Raw genomic sequence first — 14,961 nt, forward strand, 5'->3', positions numbered from 1 at the left:
TACCACTGTATAAATCCATGCTGTGTCCACACCTTGAATACTGCGTGGAAAAAGTATAGAAAAGGGCTACCAAAATTATTAGGGATATGGAACAGCTACCATACAAGCAAAGATTTAAAAGACTATGACTCTTCACCTTGGAAAAAATATAACTGAGCGGGGATATGATCGTGGTCTATAAAATCATGAGAGAGTGCATGGATAAAGTGAATAGGGAACTGCTGTTTACCCCTTCTCACAAGAACCAGGGGTCACCCAATTAAATTAATAGGCAGAAGGTTTAATACAAACAAAAGGAAGTACTGCTTCACACAACACACAGTCAACCTGTGAAACTCATTGTTGCGACTGTTGTGAAGGCCAAAAGTATACAGGGGTTCAAAAAAGAATTAGATAAATTCATGGAGGATAGGTCCATCAGTGTCTGATAGCCAAGACAGTCAGGGACGCAGTCCCATGCCCTGGGTGTCCATGAACCTCTGACCACTAGAATCTGGGCTAAATGACAAGGGATGAATCACTAGATAAATTTCTCTGTTCTGTTCACTCCCTCTGAAGAATCTGGCACTTACCACAGTTGTAAGACAGGATACTGTGCTAGATAGATCATTATTCTGATCCAGTATGGTGTTCTTATGTCAAACTAGTTTTTTTCACTAGCTCTAAATTCGCTTAAATGGTGAAATACAGTACTAGTACTGATGTGTATTGTAAAACTATACCAAAAAGTGCCTGTCTTTGGCTGTTGGTGTCTTTAACCAAAATTAAAAGCAAAGCCAGCAGCTAGTCTGCACACACACACACAAACAATAACAAATTAATATAAATCAATCCCAATAATAATTTTATTGCCACACAAATATCGGCCCCTTTTCATGCCCTTCACTCCTCAAAAGCCTAGGTAGATAAACAAGGTTGCAGCATGCCCTGGAGGTCAAGAAATTCAGATGGTTTCAGACCAAGTTGGGGAGTTGGTTTCAAAATTAAGGACACTTTGTGAAGAATGCATTGAGGCAGCTCCCTCTCCTATACTAAAGGACTGCAGCCCAAACATCTATGCTGATTGCAACTGTGCAATATATCTATATTGACTTGAATAGTTGACAGTACATACTTTTAATCTCAATTACCATCATATATGCTATCATTTGGTTCAGTTTCAGTTTGAAAATGTCAGTAAATATGACTGACATACTATGTTGACTGTCTTAAGGCAACCACTGTATCTTCATGCTTAGCTGCATCTGTGTTCAAATATTAAAACACTACAAAGTTGTTTTTGTCTGCATTCGCCATGGACAAATAGGACATCATTGATTTTTCCATATATTTGCAATATAAAATAATTTTGTGCATCTAAGTGGTAGTGACTGGCTAAAGATTACTACTATAGTTTTACATCTCTAAAATAAGAACAGTTTTGCTGAAGATACCTTAAGAAAAATACCGTATTTTTAACATTATGCTTAGTTTTGGAAAAACTATACATTTCCTGTAGTTAATATTGCACATTTTACAAATTTCAAATAAATGTTTCAAACATTCTGCATTCAAACGTGTTGTAACATGTAGGCAGTTATTAATTTTTAAGTAGTTGATACTTATATGAACAGGAACAATATTGTAAACAGAGGGGGAGGCATTTTATCTTTCATATCATGGTTCATTAGAAAACTTTTCTATCTTTATATTTTTGATGTAACCAGGGGATGAGCTGACTTATCAGACATAGTGTACGTGGTGATCTGATATTTTATGCACTGTATTGTGACGTTCTTTGACAAACATGGGATAATGGAGTCTAAATTCTTTACTGAGAGAGAGAGAATTCCTTTCTTCACTGTTGATAAGGCCCTTCATTTTAAGTTTTTACTGATTTTTACTAAAAAAAATCCTTGAGTTTTACAAAAGCTATTATTTGTTTTTTACTGGTTTTCATCCAAATTTTGAACCACTGAAAATACTGATTATATTAAGAAAATCTGATACATTACACTAGGTACACTGTGCTTTTTTTCTGTCCTATCATCCCCCAATATTTACCCAGAAAACTCTGAAGTTAATTTTTTGCTCCGATTTTCACCCTTTTTTTTTTAAAAAAAAATTGTAATTAACACTCATAAATTCCTGGGAAATTTTAAAATAAAAACTGAAACAAAGGTCTTTGCTATAAGTAATTCTTTTGAGACTAAGATGGGGAACAGAATACAGAGGTGGGGAATTTACACAGTATTTAATTGACCTGGTAATGTAATACTAGAAAACAAGGCAAATCAGTTAGCACACTTTTTTAAAGAATTAAGTAATCACAGAAATATAAATAAGAATCCCAGCTAGGTGTGCTGGTACAAATTAAAGGAAGTGAACTCAAACTCCTTTCTTTACTGTGCAAACAGATTATTGGGAGGGTTGTGGGAAAAACTCTTCTGTCTTTGGTTATGATTTGATTCCCGTGTCATCCTATATTCAGACTTTTTAATTGTTTTATGACATTGTTATTGAAATACAAGAAGAGTCTAAAACAGTTAATTTATTCAGTTAGTCTAGTTTTTAATTGTCCTGTTAAACTGTAGTGAATGACTAGGTCTGCATTCAGAAGGTTCTTTTCTCTTCTTTCTTGAATTGTATGGTGCTAATATTCCATTTTAAAATTCATATTAATTCTGGCTTCTAGATGTCATGTGGCTTTAAACACTCAGCGGTGGTGACAGCAGATGGCAAACTGTTTACGTTTGGAAATGGTGACTATGGTCGACTGGGTCTAGGAAACACTTCCAACAAGAAACTTCCTGAAAGAGTGACAGCACTGGAGGGTTATCAAATTGGACAGGCATGGTTTATCTAGTGTTACTTACATGAAATTATGTAACAAAATGTATTTTGTTAGTAACTGTTGTGCTTGAGGATGTTCAGTTGCTATGATCCTTAGTAGTGTCAGTTTAAAAATTCTCTTTATAATTTTTGTTGGTTTTTACTGCCTCTGCATTTTTAATACACTCAGAACACTCTCAAATATCTAACCATAATAATCTCTCATATTTTTTTTTATTGAATAATCTGATCCTTTTGCTGAAATGGTGTGTCCCTATTTTGCAACATTTATAAACATTGAATTGTGAAAAAGGGAGTGATAAAATTGGGGTTTGTTGTTTTTAGCCCTAACCATTAGTGAATTAATGTTTAAAGAACTCCAGTGAGGATATATAATTTGAAAGCTGTTCTATAGTTTGGGTGAGGGAAGAACTGTCTAAAGAATGTTATCTAAGGGTGTCAATGTATAAACCCTACTACATTTCTTTAGTATAAAATTTTAAACAAAGGTTTTAACATTTTTTCTAAATATTTAGAAAAGCGTTTCGGGGGGGGGTGGTTGTTTTGTTGGTTTTTTTCAGAATATGGCATTTTATTTTTTGTTTCAGTAAGTTGATGAAAAACTAATTAAAACTGTATTACAATTACCAGGTGGCCTGTGGACTAAACCATACTGTAGTTGTGTCCACAGATGGCTCAATGGTGTGGGCTTTTGGAGATGGAGATTATGGAAAACTTGGGCTGGGAAATTCCACAGCAAAATCCTCACCACAGGTTAGAATTCATACTGAAATTATCCTTTGAATAATTGCTTAGTGTCTGTAAATGTGTGTTTGCAATTTGAAAATTTGCAAAATGTGTGTTTGAAATTTTTAACTTCTTATTTTATTTCATTTTTTATGTGATGTAAATTTTCAAAAAGGCATAAGTAACTTTCAGTGGGACTTAACTACTTTTGAAAAGTTTACTGTGTCAAAATATTGGCTAATACAGTTACATGAATCACTAGCTGGTATTTTTACAACACTGGTATCTGAGGGTTGGGTTTTCAAAGGAGCCTGTGGGAATGAGGCACCCAACTTCCATTGAAAATTCCCACCTGAGTGCTTAGAGTACAAACAATTATCCATTGTTTTGTTAAACTGAAACTAATAATTGCCACAATGGCTCTCTAAACCATATCAACCACCCTTCTGCAGCTCTAGAAATAGTAAAAACCTGAAGGCTAGCTTGAAGGAGAGAAATGTTTACCTTAGTATAGAGATGCACTCAGACTCATTTAATGTGGAATAATGTGTTAAAAGAATGAAATTTTACAAGAAATTAGTGTCTTTGTTTAATACATTCAAGTTTAATACAGGAACCACACTAAAGCTATAACATACAGATTGTCTTTCTGAGAATTTTAAACCACTTTTTGGGGGGAGGTGGAAATGGAGGAGTTTTTTGTCTGCTTTCCATTCGTATACTCGTAATACAGTATTTAGCTCTTTCTTTCCTGTTCGCAGAAGGTTGATATTCTTTGCGGAATTGGAATAAAAAGAGTTGCCTGTGGAACGCAGTTTTCTGTGGCACTGACGAAAGGCGGCCATGTATATACTTTTGGACAAGGTCAGTTGCCCATATGGAGGGATTTCTGTATTGTAGGCTTTCATACGTTTAAAGATATATAGAAGCCAATAATTTTAGATTATTGACCCCCACCATATGGTACCTACCCAACCATACAGTACATAAGCGATCATTTATAGGCTTGGCAATTATTACTGTATAATTCCCACCACTGTTGCATAACCAGTAATATAATCATTAAAAGTAAAAAGGAAGAATATTAGATGTAAAATATATGAAATCATAATACGGAGTTTTACTCTATAGATTTGTGTAAATGTGACCACCTGAGACCAACTACTTCTTGACGCATTCTTAAAGTCCAAATTAATAGCTGTGTATCTATTTTTAAAGGAAGACAAACTTAATGTAGGTTTCATAGTAGCACTAACCTCATTTACCTATAACCTTTCAGTTCTTTTTCCTGAATCTTGATTAATTTTGATATGAACAGAGGTAATGGATTATACCCATGATCAATTACTGTCATTAACCATGCACTTACAGAGGCTGTGTAGAAATATATAGAATTGAGGCACCAAGTGAAATTAGTTAAATGTTTTTCATTTACCCCCTTGTGGACATCAACCTGAATCACAAAATCACCATACAGTCTAGCACCAAAAAGTGTGATTGGCTTTATCAGGCTTAAAACACAAATAGCAGGAACTTCAGATCAGTACTGAAGGGATACTGACAAAGCTTTTCAGGGGAGTAAGTGCCCCCTAGGTCTGTCTCTAGCCAATGCCATTAGTATCCCACATGAATGCTATCTGTCTCTCCCCATAATAAAATTAACCCTTAGAAAGGACTGGGGTATTTGTGTACTACATGAGAATATTTTGTGCAATTTTAGATCGGCTGATTGGCTTGCCTGAGGGCCGAGCTCGAAATCACAACAGACCACAGCAAGTTCCAGTGCTGTCAGGAATCTTCATTGAAGATATAGCTGTAGGAGCAGAGCATACACTAGCTTTATCATCATCTGGTGATGTGTATGCCTGGGGTAGCAACTCGGAAGGACAGGTGTGTACAATACCATGTTTATTTCAGGTGTTCATAAGAATAAGTATAGCTTCCTAGATGGACTTGGAATCTTTTAGTGAAGAGTAAGTAAAGAAAAATACAATGCAGTATTGGCACTCTTCCCCTCTCCCCAAATTAAAAATGTTATAATAGAGATGATTGAAAATATGATGAAAATGTCACACATTTTTTGAATTTTTTTACTAATTTCTCAATTTCATCTAATTTTTTTAAACATAAAACTTTTACAACCAATTTGAAACTTGAAAACAAACTAAAAATTTCATCAATTTTTTTTCCATTTGCAAAAATCTAAATTCCAACAAAAAAGGTCAAATTTGAACATTTTGACCAGCTATAGTTATCAGTAAATTTTCGTGGTCTGTTGCAGTAGTTATTGGCCTGTTCTGGCGCATGACCCAAAAAATGTCCAATGACCCCCTGGTTTCTGTCAAACCATTACAGATTCATGGGACTTTTGGATTTGGGTTATGGGATGGCATTTTGACCATTTTGTGGGTTGCAGATTTAAGCAGGAGGCTTGAAGTGTGTGAAACTGGTGTTCTGAGGATAGTAGAGGGATTGGTACGTCGGCATTGTTGGGGTGAGCAGGCTATTTTGAATTAATCCCTAAAGGGAAAGCTTTGGGCTTTCTCTGTAGTGAAAGTATTGTATTTTTATGGAGGGTAAACATTCTTTGGTTTAAAAAAAATATAGTCTGGATTCTAAAAGACTGTTAGTTCTATATGTCTTCTGCTGCAACATCAATGATTTATAACTTTTATACAGTTATTTATATCTTTGGTTTTAGAATATGAAATTCAAATGGTATTCAGTAGGAAAAGCTAATACATGCAATAAATGTTTGTCTTTTACAGAGGATACATTTTAAAAGCCTATTGTGGGAATTTATATATTAGAACCAAAAAAACCCCAACTTTAAATGGCAAACACAGAAATAATAAAACACAAATAATAATCATTATTAAACAAACAGTCATTATGAGCCATTGAATCACAAAATGTATATTTTTTTTATTCTGCAAAATACTATGTACAAAGTTGGTCACAAATCATAAACCATTAGTCAGTCTAAAAGCTATCAGGTATGTAGGTCACATTTATGTGGAATAGCTTATCCTTTTTGTATTTAAATGTTGTCATATTCATGAAATGTGATTTAGCAGATGTAGGCAGCTATTTTCTTTAATCATAGGTGTAATATTATATTAGAGGAATATAGCTAGTAAATGCTATATCACATTCTCTAGTAAAAGCATATGTTGAGAGAGTCATCTTACCAGTTTTCATCTCCTATTCCTTTTGAACATCTGCTTAGAGAATTTTGCAAATAATAAAGCTAATTTTTGGTCCCATTAGTAGAACCTCATGATGCATCCTTTTTTAAATCTCCTGTAAATTGCTAGCTTGGACTGGGCCATACCAACCATGTCAGAGAACCAACCTTAATAACTGTTCTACAAGGAAAGAATATTCGACAGATCTCAGCAGGACGTTGTCACAGTGCTGCATGGACTGCCCCACCTGTCCCACCAAGAGCTCCAGGTGAAGAATAGATAATTGCTTGTATTTTAATTTTATTCTGCTTTTATGAGCTTTTAGTGCATGTCCACATACACAGTATTATACAGCAAGAACCTATTAAAATTTGTATGCAGTGTTATTGTAGCTGTGTCAGTCCCAGGATATTATTCGAGAGACAAGGTGGGTGAGGTAATATCTTTTATTGTCTATTAAAATTTGTTTCACTGTAGGCCCAAAACTGCTTCCACTGTAGCCCACAGGAATTTTGCCATTAGCTTAAAGAGGAGCACGATCAGGCAGTTCACGAAATAATTTCCTGTTTTCTGTGGTAGGTGTATCAGTGCCTTTACAGCTTGGTTTACCTGATGCCATTCCACCACAGTATGGGGCACTGAAGGAAGTGAGCATTCATACAGTGAGAGCGAGACTCAGACTGCTGTACCATTTTTCAGACCTCATGTACTCTTCTTGGAGATTACTTAATCTCAGCCCCAATAACCAGGTAAAACATTATTTTGAAAAGAGTTAACAAATTTATTTTTGTGCCTTGTCACCAAAGTGTTCTCCCCCAAAATCCAATTCTGGTAATAGTGCTCTCTTGTCTTTGTGTCTGTGGAATAAAAACTTAATTAAATCAATCTCTCCCCAAAATAGTTTTAATAAAGTCTGATTTATGTGAACCTTGACATTTCAGTATCTTAATGTCATAAAAACCATTAGCCTAACATCTATAACTGGTGAAAAACATTTTGTAAGATTCTGGTAAGACTAAAATCGTTTTTCCTGTTATTTTTTTTTGTATATTTTCATTAATTTCTGAACTATTATGAGAAAAGTTCAGGTAGTATTTAATTATGGAGATTCTTATTCCGGAAGTATTGGAATTAATATGAATAAACAAAAGCATTTTATGTTTATGAATATGCTGCTGTATTACAGAACAGCACATCTCATTACAATGCTGGAACATGGGGAATAGTCCAAGGACAGCTAAGACCCTTATTGGCACCAAGAGTCTACACACTTCCCATGGTACGCTCCATAGGAAAAACCATGGTTCAGGGGAAAAACTACGGGCCTCAAATTACTGTAAAAAGAATATCAACCAGGTCAGTATTGGCTCCTTTGTGTTTGTGAAAGATTTGATGTCAAGCCCTAAGTCAACCCACACAGTGGGTTAATACATGGTATAGGGATGTGATTTCTAAAGCATGCTAATATATTGTGCATTAATTGGTCTATGTAGACCCTGCTATAATGTACCAAAAGCTCTCCCTCATGCGCTTTCCGTTAAAGTGCACTCTGGAACCTCTAGTGCGCACCACGAAAGCTCTGTTTGGACCAATTAACACACAACATTTTAGTGTGCTTTAGAAATCAGCCCTGTAGTGCACATTACCCTACTGTATAGCCAAGCCTTTAAAGTATACAAAAGTGATCTTTCTATGAACTACATTTTCTGTCACTTTCTTTTTCATTGAAGAGGTCGGAAATGTAAGCCTATTTTTGTACAAATAGCAAGACAAGTGGTAAAGCTGAATGCTTCAGACCTTCGCCTACCTTCCCGTGCCTGGAAAGTGAAATTGGTTGGAGAAGGGGCTGATGACGCCGGGGGGGTGTTTGATGACACTATTACAGAAATGTGCCAGGTATGACAAATGTTTTAAATATCTTAAAGCACACAATTTGTTTTTCAATTCCTATGACCACTTCCTGTTATGCAGCACTTTGGCCCAAATCTTCTCATCTGATTCCCAGCCTGTGTACTAGTGTGTGCACTGGGTACCTCCATGAAGGAAAGAAATCCTTCTCCTTGGACCCATACCTTCGAGTGGCAGCAGTTCTGAAGCTACACCAGGGCCACCATGCATCTTCCACAACGTGGGGGGAGGACAGCAGATCTTGCATAGCATGTTAACTCTTGATGATGGTGCCATTAAATGCTGTTACTATAGTATGTACATAGGTATTCTGTGCTAGCTTCAGAAATGCAGGAAAATCAATTTAAATAAAATACCATCACAAATGAGAGACAGATTTCTGGTTCTTAGATTATTCTGTTGTTTTCTTCTAGTTTTATCATGGTAAAAATATTTACCATGTGCTGATTTCCTAAAAAATAAAATTCAACATACTACTGCTGGCAAAATTATCATTAAGATAATACAATGTGCTGAACTATAATATTTAAGAAGCACTTTATATTTTTATTTTTAAGGAACTTGAAACTGGTGTGGTAGACCTGCTTATTCCTTCCCCAAATGCTACTGCTGAAGTAGGCTACAATAGGGATAGGTAAGTTGGACAGCATTTCATCTTACTACAGGATATTAGCTGACAAAATGGAAGAAAGAACTTCCTGTAACAGCTGTTTCACAAATGTTGAGGCTTCTTGATTGCTCCTTCTTCTTTGAGGCTTCTTGATTGCTCCATCTGCACTTTTCTTTTTCACCCTTGTATGTAGGGGTTATTTCAAGGTGAGGGAAAGTGCAAGGCCAGGTAATGGTTCCTAAGAGGTAGCTCTACAGCTAGGTTTGCTGGAGAATAAATTAAAGCAACACTGAAGGTGCTCTAGCTCAGTGGTTCTCAACCACCTCGAAGCAGGGCCAGCGTTAGACTCGCCTGGGGCTGCCTGGGACCCTGAGCCCTGACACCCTAGGGCTGAAGCCAAAGCCTGAGCAACTTAGCTTTGCAGGGGCCCCTGTGGCATGGGGCCCCAAGCAATTGCCCTGCTTGCTACTCCCTAATGCCAGCCCTGGTTTTTATATGCAGAAACCAGTTGTTGTGGCACAGGTGGGCCGTAGAGTTCTTATAGTATGTTGAGGGGCCTCAGAAAGAAAAAGTTGAGAACCTCTGATCTAGCTTGTGGCTGGCCAGTTTGGCTCTGGCAACTTTCAGGATTTGGGAAGAAAGGGCAGAAAGATCACATCAATCTACCTATTCTCCCCTTCTCCAGATTTGCAGAACACTGCTATGGTGAACTTGGGGATCTTACATATAGATCTTGCATCCCTGCATATAGCTGTCTTTTAACTTGAAGCAATATGAAGAAGTGAGAGGTTGGTTTTACTGAAGCCTTTACATTGTTTCTGTTTTCTTTTAGGTTTCTTTTTAATTCTTCAGCATGTTTAGATGAACATTTGATGCAGTTTAAGTTCTTAGGCATTCTGATGGGCGTGGCTATTCGTACCAAGAAGCCTTTAGATCTTCATTTGGCCCCAATGGTTTGGAAGCAACTTTGTTGTATCCCACTTACTTTGGAAGATTTAGAGGAGGTGGACTTGCTGTATGTGCAGACCCTCAACAGCATTCTTCACATTGAAGACAGTGGGATTACTGAAGAAAATTTCCATGAGGTAAGCTATGGAAATATGCTTCCTCCCTCTCCACCACAAATCTTCTGAATCCAGTTGTTTTTATAGATTGACCTAATTACAATGCACTAATTTAAAAAAAAAACTGAGGTGGCATTTATACTTTAAGGTAACAGACACCTCATAATTGCCTCTGATGGATATAACTATGAATATCAGATTATTGCTAAGTGACTTAACGGTAATTTTTAATTCAATTCTTTACCCAAATATCTTATGCTGCACAATACTTTTTCTTTTCTGTTAATAGATGATTCCTCTAGATTCCTTTGTAGGCCAAAGTGCTGATGGTAAAATGGTTCCCATAATTCCTGGTGGGAACAGTATCCCACTTACCTTTTCAAACAGGAAAGAATATGTGGAGAGGGCAATTGAGTACAGACTTCATGAAATTGACCGCCAGGTGAGAATCTCACTGAACTCGACCTATTTTGTTAACTGGATGGTGACCATCACAATATGCCAGAAATAACAAAGGTTTTGGTTTATACATTTTTTGGATTTTTCCTCTGTGTTTTTTCAAATAATTTGTGAATCATTTTTAAATTAAATCTGATTCACATCTCAGCTGTTACCTAGCTGTCTAGAATGTCAAGAAAGACCACAAGAGTACTGAAAAACTGAGGACTTGCTTTATATTCATCTGAATTGTCCCACTGAGATCATTAAACTGACTGGGAAACTAAACAGGGATCACACAGAAAGCTCAGCACCTTTAACCCTGCATTTACAGCAGCACATAATCTGGCACATATCATTGGGAAGTAATAATATTTGTTTAACTTATTAATGGACTGTGGATATATTTTTACTTAATATTTACCTTACCTGCTTTTGACTAGTAACTGTAAACACTTCAATAAGTGGATTGAAAAAGTAAGTAGTAATCTATGTAAATACTTTTGTATCATCTGCTGAAAAGCTATTTTGTGACTTATACAGTAGCATTATGTGAATCAGATGAGAGCCTTGTGTCTTAATACAGCAACATTACATTAGGGAACTAATTTTCCTCTTTCTCCAAAGATAGATGCACACAAGGTCACATGGCTGTTCCACTTTAGGGCAGTAGCCCTCTCAATACTGACCCCAAGACCTTAAGTCTTTCAGATCAAAGATAGACTTTGTTTTTAACATAGTTTCATCCCAGTCCTAGCAGGATGCTGGCAACAAAGTTTTTGGTTTAGCAGACGCTCATTTGTGTTGATAACTCTACCACTTTTTTAGATGGTTTTATCTGAGGTTTTTTTCTTAGCATGAAAGTGCTATAAAATCATTTTGGTCAAAGATAATTCTCTGCAACACATCAACAATTTTTGAGGGGGAATGTTATCCTTTGAAGGGAGCCATATGCATTACTATGTGGTATTTTTGTATTTAGGCAATGACTTAAACTGTACCCTTAGCCTGTTCATCCACATGTGTATTCATTCTCAAAGTCTTAGTTTTTGCATACAGATTGTGTGCTAAGGATCCAAAATAAGTGTAATGACTCCTTTAATAACTATTCTTTTTGTGTTAAAGGTGGCTGCTGTGAGAGAAGGAATGTCTTGGATTGTTCCAGTTCCCTTGTTGTCTCTTCTGACTGCTAAGCAATTGGAACAGATGGTTTGTGGAATGCCAGAAATCTCAGTTGAGGTCCTGAAGAAAGTTGTGCGGTACAGAGAGGTTGATGAACAGCATCAGTTAGTTCAGTGGTTCTGGCATACCCTTGAAGAGTTTTCAAATGAGGAAAGAGTCCTTTTCATGAGGTTTGTGTCAGGAAGATCTCGACTGCCAGCAAACACTGCTGATATCTCTCAGCGATTCCAAATAATGAAGGTTGATAGGGTAAGATGCTATTTTCTTAATATGTTGTTCATTTCTGTCCACTTTAATCAATCCTTTGGCAAAAAGAGCGAAGTTTCACTAACATTAAGCCTGGAGGAATGGAATGAGCTTCTGACTGCTAGAGCCATGGGATTTAATTATATGATATGATAGTGCCTAACATTATAATAAATATGATAGTGCCTAACATTGCATGAATTATAGCATAATTCACTCAGGACTTTGAACATATAAAGTGTAAATGTAATTATTAGGTGGAGTTCAGGCTGGTGTCTAAACAACACAGTGTGAATTATTGTACCATATTTAATCTACAGTAATTTTCTACTACAGTACATTTTCTGATTTAGTATTTTAAAGATTAAAAAAAACAAACCTTAATGAAGTCTTGTTCCATCTCTATGAAAGCGTTCTCAATATACTACATTATAGAATGACTTGAGAAAATGGAAAATAGAAATGGAGCTGCTAAAACTGTTGGCATGTTAATTGCCACCAAATATCACCCTCTTACCCATGTGGAAACCCACTAGATTCAGACACTACCCCAAGAAACACAGTTACAGCTCACTGGCTTCTAATGCATTGGTTGAAAACTGACTGCAGCTATTTCTTAAGATTTAGAACAAATAAAGCTACCTGATGGATATATCTTCATGAAAATTAAGTATTCACATTACAATTGCAACAGTCCTCCTCTGTATTATCATAATATGAAAAGAACGTTAAAAGGGATATTCATGATATTTTGAAAACTAGATAGCAAGTAGACACTGATACTATTTTGCTGCTCCTAATAATTAAGCTCTGCACTTTAATTTCTGTTTAGAAAATAACTTTCTTAATCTTGCATTCAAAAGGTTTGTTTTTGGGGGGGTTTTTTACTTTTAAATTTGGAATAATTGCAATATGTCTGCCTGCATGCCCCCTGTTGTTTCAGTTGGATACAAAAATTTTACTGCTTGGTCTAAATTATTATTTAATATATTGCAGTAGACAAACGCCTGGAAGTTCCACTCTTAAAAAAGATGCATGTCATTGGTGGTTGAAATCACTTATTGAGTGGACGATAGTGGTGGTGTGTTAATTATTTTGGGCTGAACATTTTTATAAAAATATAAGATGGTACTAGTCTTGTCTTTTTGTTCAGAGGAATTCTTTACTGCTTGTTGGCTTGATTAATGAGACCTTATTGTGGATGAGAGAGGCATGCTTTTTTTAAAGTTTGTTTTTTGGGGCAGGGAAAAATAGTGAATTTGCTACACCTTTTAATTTCCTTTGCAGTCTTAACCATGTCCTACTTTTTGTCCGTTTCCACAGCCTTATGACAGCTTGCCTACCTCACAGACTTGTTTCTTTCAACTGAGGCTTCCACCATACTCCAGTCAACTAATCATGGCAGAGCGTCTGCGGTATGCAATCAATAATTGCAGGTCTATAGATATGGACAATTACATGCTCTCACGCAATGTGGACAATGCAGAGGGCTCAGACACAGATTATTAACTTTCTGTGAACAAAATCATCTTCCTTTTATTACGGATAGTGCCCTAAATCCAATTCAATGTTGACACAATTTTATGGTAACCATAGATGTTTTAGGAGCATAAACAGACATTAATAAGCAGTGGCCACATTTTAGTTACTCTAAATGTAACAACAAATTAGATGTTTTTATTTTTTGGTGATTGTTTAAAAAAGGGTGGAGGGGGGGCAAAAAAGTGCAGTCAGTAAGTTTTTTCCATATTTTGGTCACTTTTGATAATTTTGCATGGAGCCATTTTGGTTCATTTTTTGTTGGGAATGGTACATTTGTAAGCCCTCCCAGTGAACATGAAGAGTTGTACATTGTGTATAATTGTTCATTAGCAAGGACAGTTTTACATGAGTAGTCCTATATTTATTTTGTTTTAATTTGAATTGCCTGTGCAGGGTTCCTTATGCGGAGAAAATAAAGCAAATACAGGAATGAGTGGGGTTTTTTTGTGTTTTCAACTGTTTACAGGGTTTATTCAGCATTTATAAATTTAGACTTTTAAACTTCTCAGTTAGCAAATCTGTAAGGATGTTTGAAATAGTGTCAGATAGCTTATTTGCAGATGAAGAGCCATTGTACATGTGGTTACTGTGCATTGCATGTTAAACAGTATACCAGCATTTTAATAACATTGCAACATTGACTTACATCTTGTCTATACACAGTTTTGTCAACAAAAGTCAGCTTTTGTTGACAAGAGTGGAGGGCTACACACTGAAATGCTCCTCCCACCGATACAACTCCCCTGCTATACCAACATAATAAAACCACCTCCACGAGTGACATAGAGCTTTTTGCAACGTAGTTAGAGTGACGCAGCGTCAGTGTAGACACCTCACTTGGTTATGTTGCCCTAATTGGCCTCCAGGAGGTGTCCCATGATGCTTATCATGACCGCTCTGGTCATCAGCTTGAACTCCGCTGCCCTGAAGGTACACAGGTATGCACCCCTCTCCCCTTTTAAAGCCCAGGAATTTTTGAAATTCCTCTTCCTGTTTGCTCACCATGCACAGTTCCCACAGCATGTTCCCAGCTGATCGTGCCAGCTTTACGCAGCAAACACGCTCCTGCGTGGAGCACACCAGAGCTGTTGGATCTGCTAAGTATATGGGGAGAGAAGGCTCTGCAGTTGCACCTTTGCACCAGCTGTAGGAATTTTGATACCTACGAGCTGATTGCTAGTGGCATGCAGGAGAAGAAGCATGAAAGGAACATGCAGCAGTGTCA

The 14,961-nt window shown here is 36.5% G+C and overlaps 1 protein-coding gene across 9 annotated transcripts in view; it reads left to right on the forward strand.

Moving 5' to 3' along the window:
- Nucleotides 1–14,169, forward strand: part of HERC1 (HECT and RLD domain containing E3 ubiquitin protein ligase family member 1) — a 217,521-nt gene extending 203,352 nt beyond the window's left edge. For all 9 annotated transcript variants that reach the window (XM_073303562.1, XM_073303563.1, XM_073303568.1 and 6 more), the window contains 13 exons: nucleotides 2,675–2,830; nucleotides 3,463–3,585; nucleotides 4,320–4,422; nucleotides 5,279–5,448; nucleotides 6,876–7,014; nucleotides 7,326–7,495; nucleotides 7,933–8,102; nucleotides 8,477–8,642; nucleotides 9,212–9,288; nucleotides 10,097–10,349; nucleotides 10,618–10,770; nucleotides 11,892–12,197; nucleotides 13,518–14,169. In XM_073303562.1, coding sequence (XP_073159663.1) covers nucleotides 2,675–2,830; nucleotides 3,463–3,585; nucleotides 4,320–4,422; nucleotides 5,279–5,448; nucleotides 6,876–7,014; nucleotides 7,326–7,495; nucleotides 7,933–8,102; nucleotides 8,477–8,642; nucleotides 9,212–9,288; nucleotides 10,097–10,349; nucleotides 10,618–10,770; nucleotides 11,892–12,197; nucleotides 13,518–13,703 — 2,172 coding nt within the window. In that variant the 3' untranslated portion in view covers nucleotides 13,704–14,169. The remainder of the gene's footprint in view (nucleotides 1–2,674; nucleotides 2,831–3,462; nucleotides 3,586–4,319; nucleotides 4,423–5,278; nucleotides 5,449–6,875; nucleotides 7,015–7,325; nucleotides 7,496–7,932; nucleotides 8,103–8,476; nucleotides 8,643–9,211; nucleotides 9,289–10,096; nucleotides 10,350–10,617; nucleotides 10,771–11,891; nucleotides 12,198–13,517) is intronic.
- The last annotated feature ends 792 nt before the right edge of the window (nucleotides 14,170–14,961 follow it).

This window comes from Lepidochelys kempii, chromosome 10 (assembly GCF_965140265.1).
Source record: "Lepidochelys kempii isolate rLepKem1 chromosome 10, rLepKem1.hap2, whole genome shotgun sequence".
In the NCBI taxonomy this organism is placed as follows: domain Eukaryota; kingdom Metazoa; phylum Chordata; order Testudines; family Cheloniidae; genus Lepidochelys; species Lepidochelys kempii.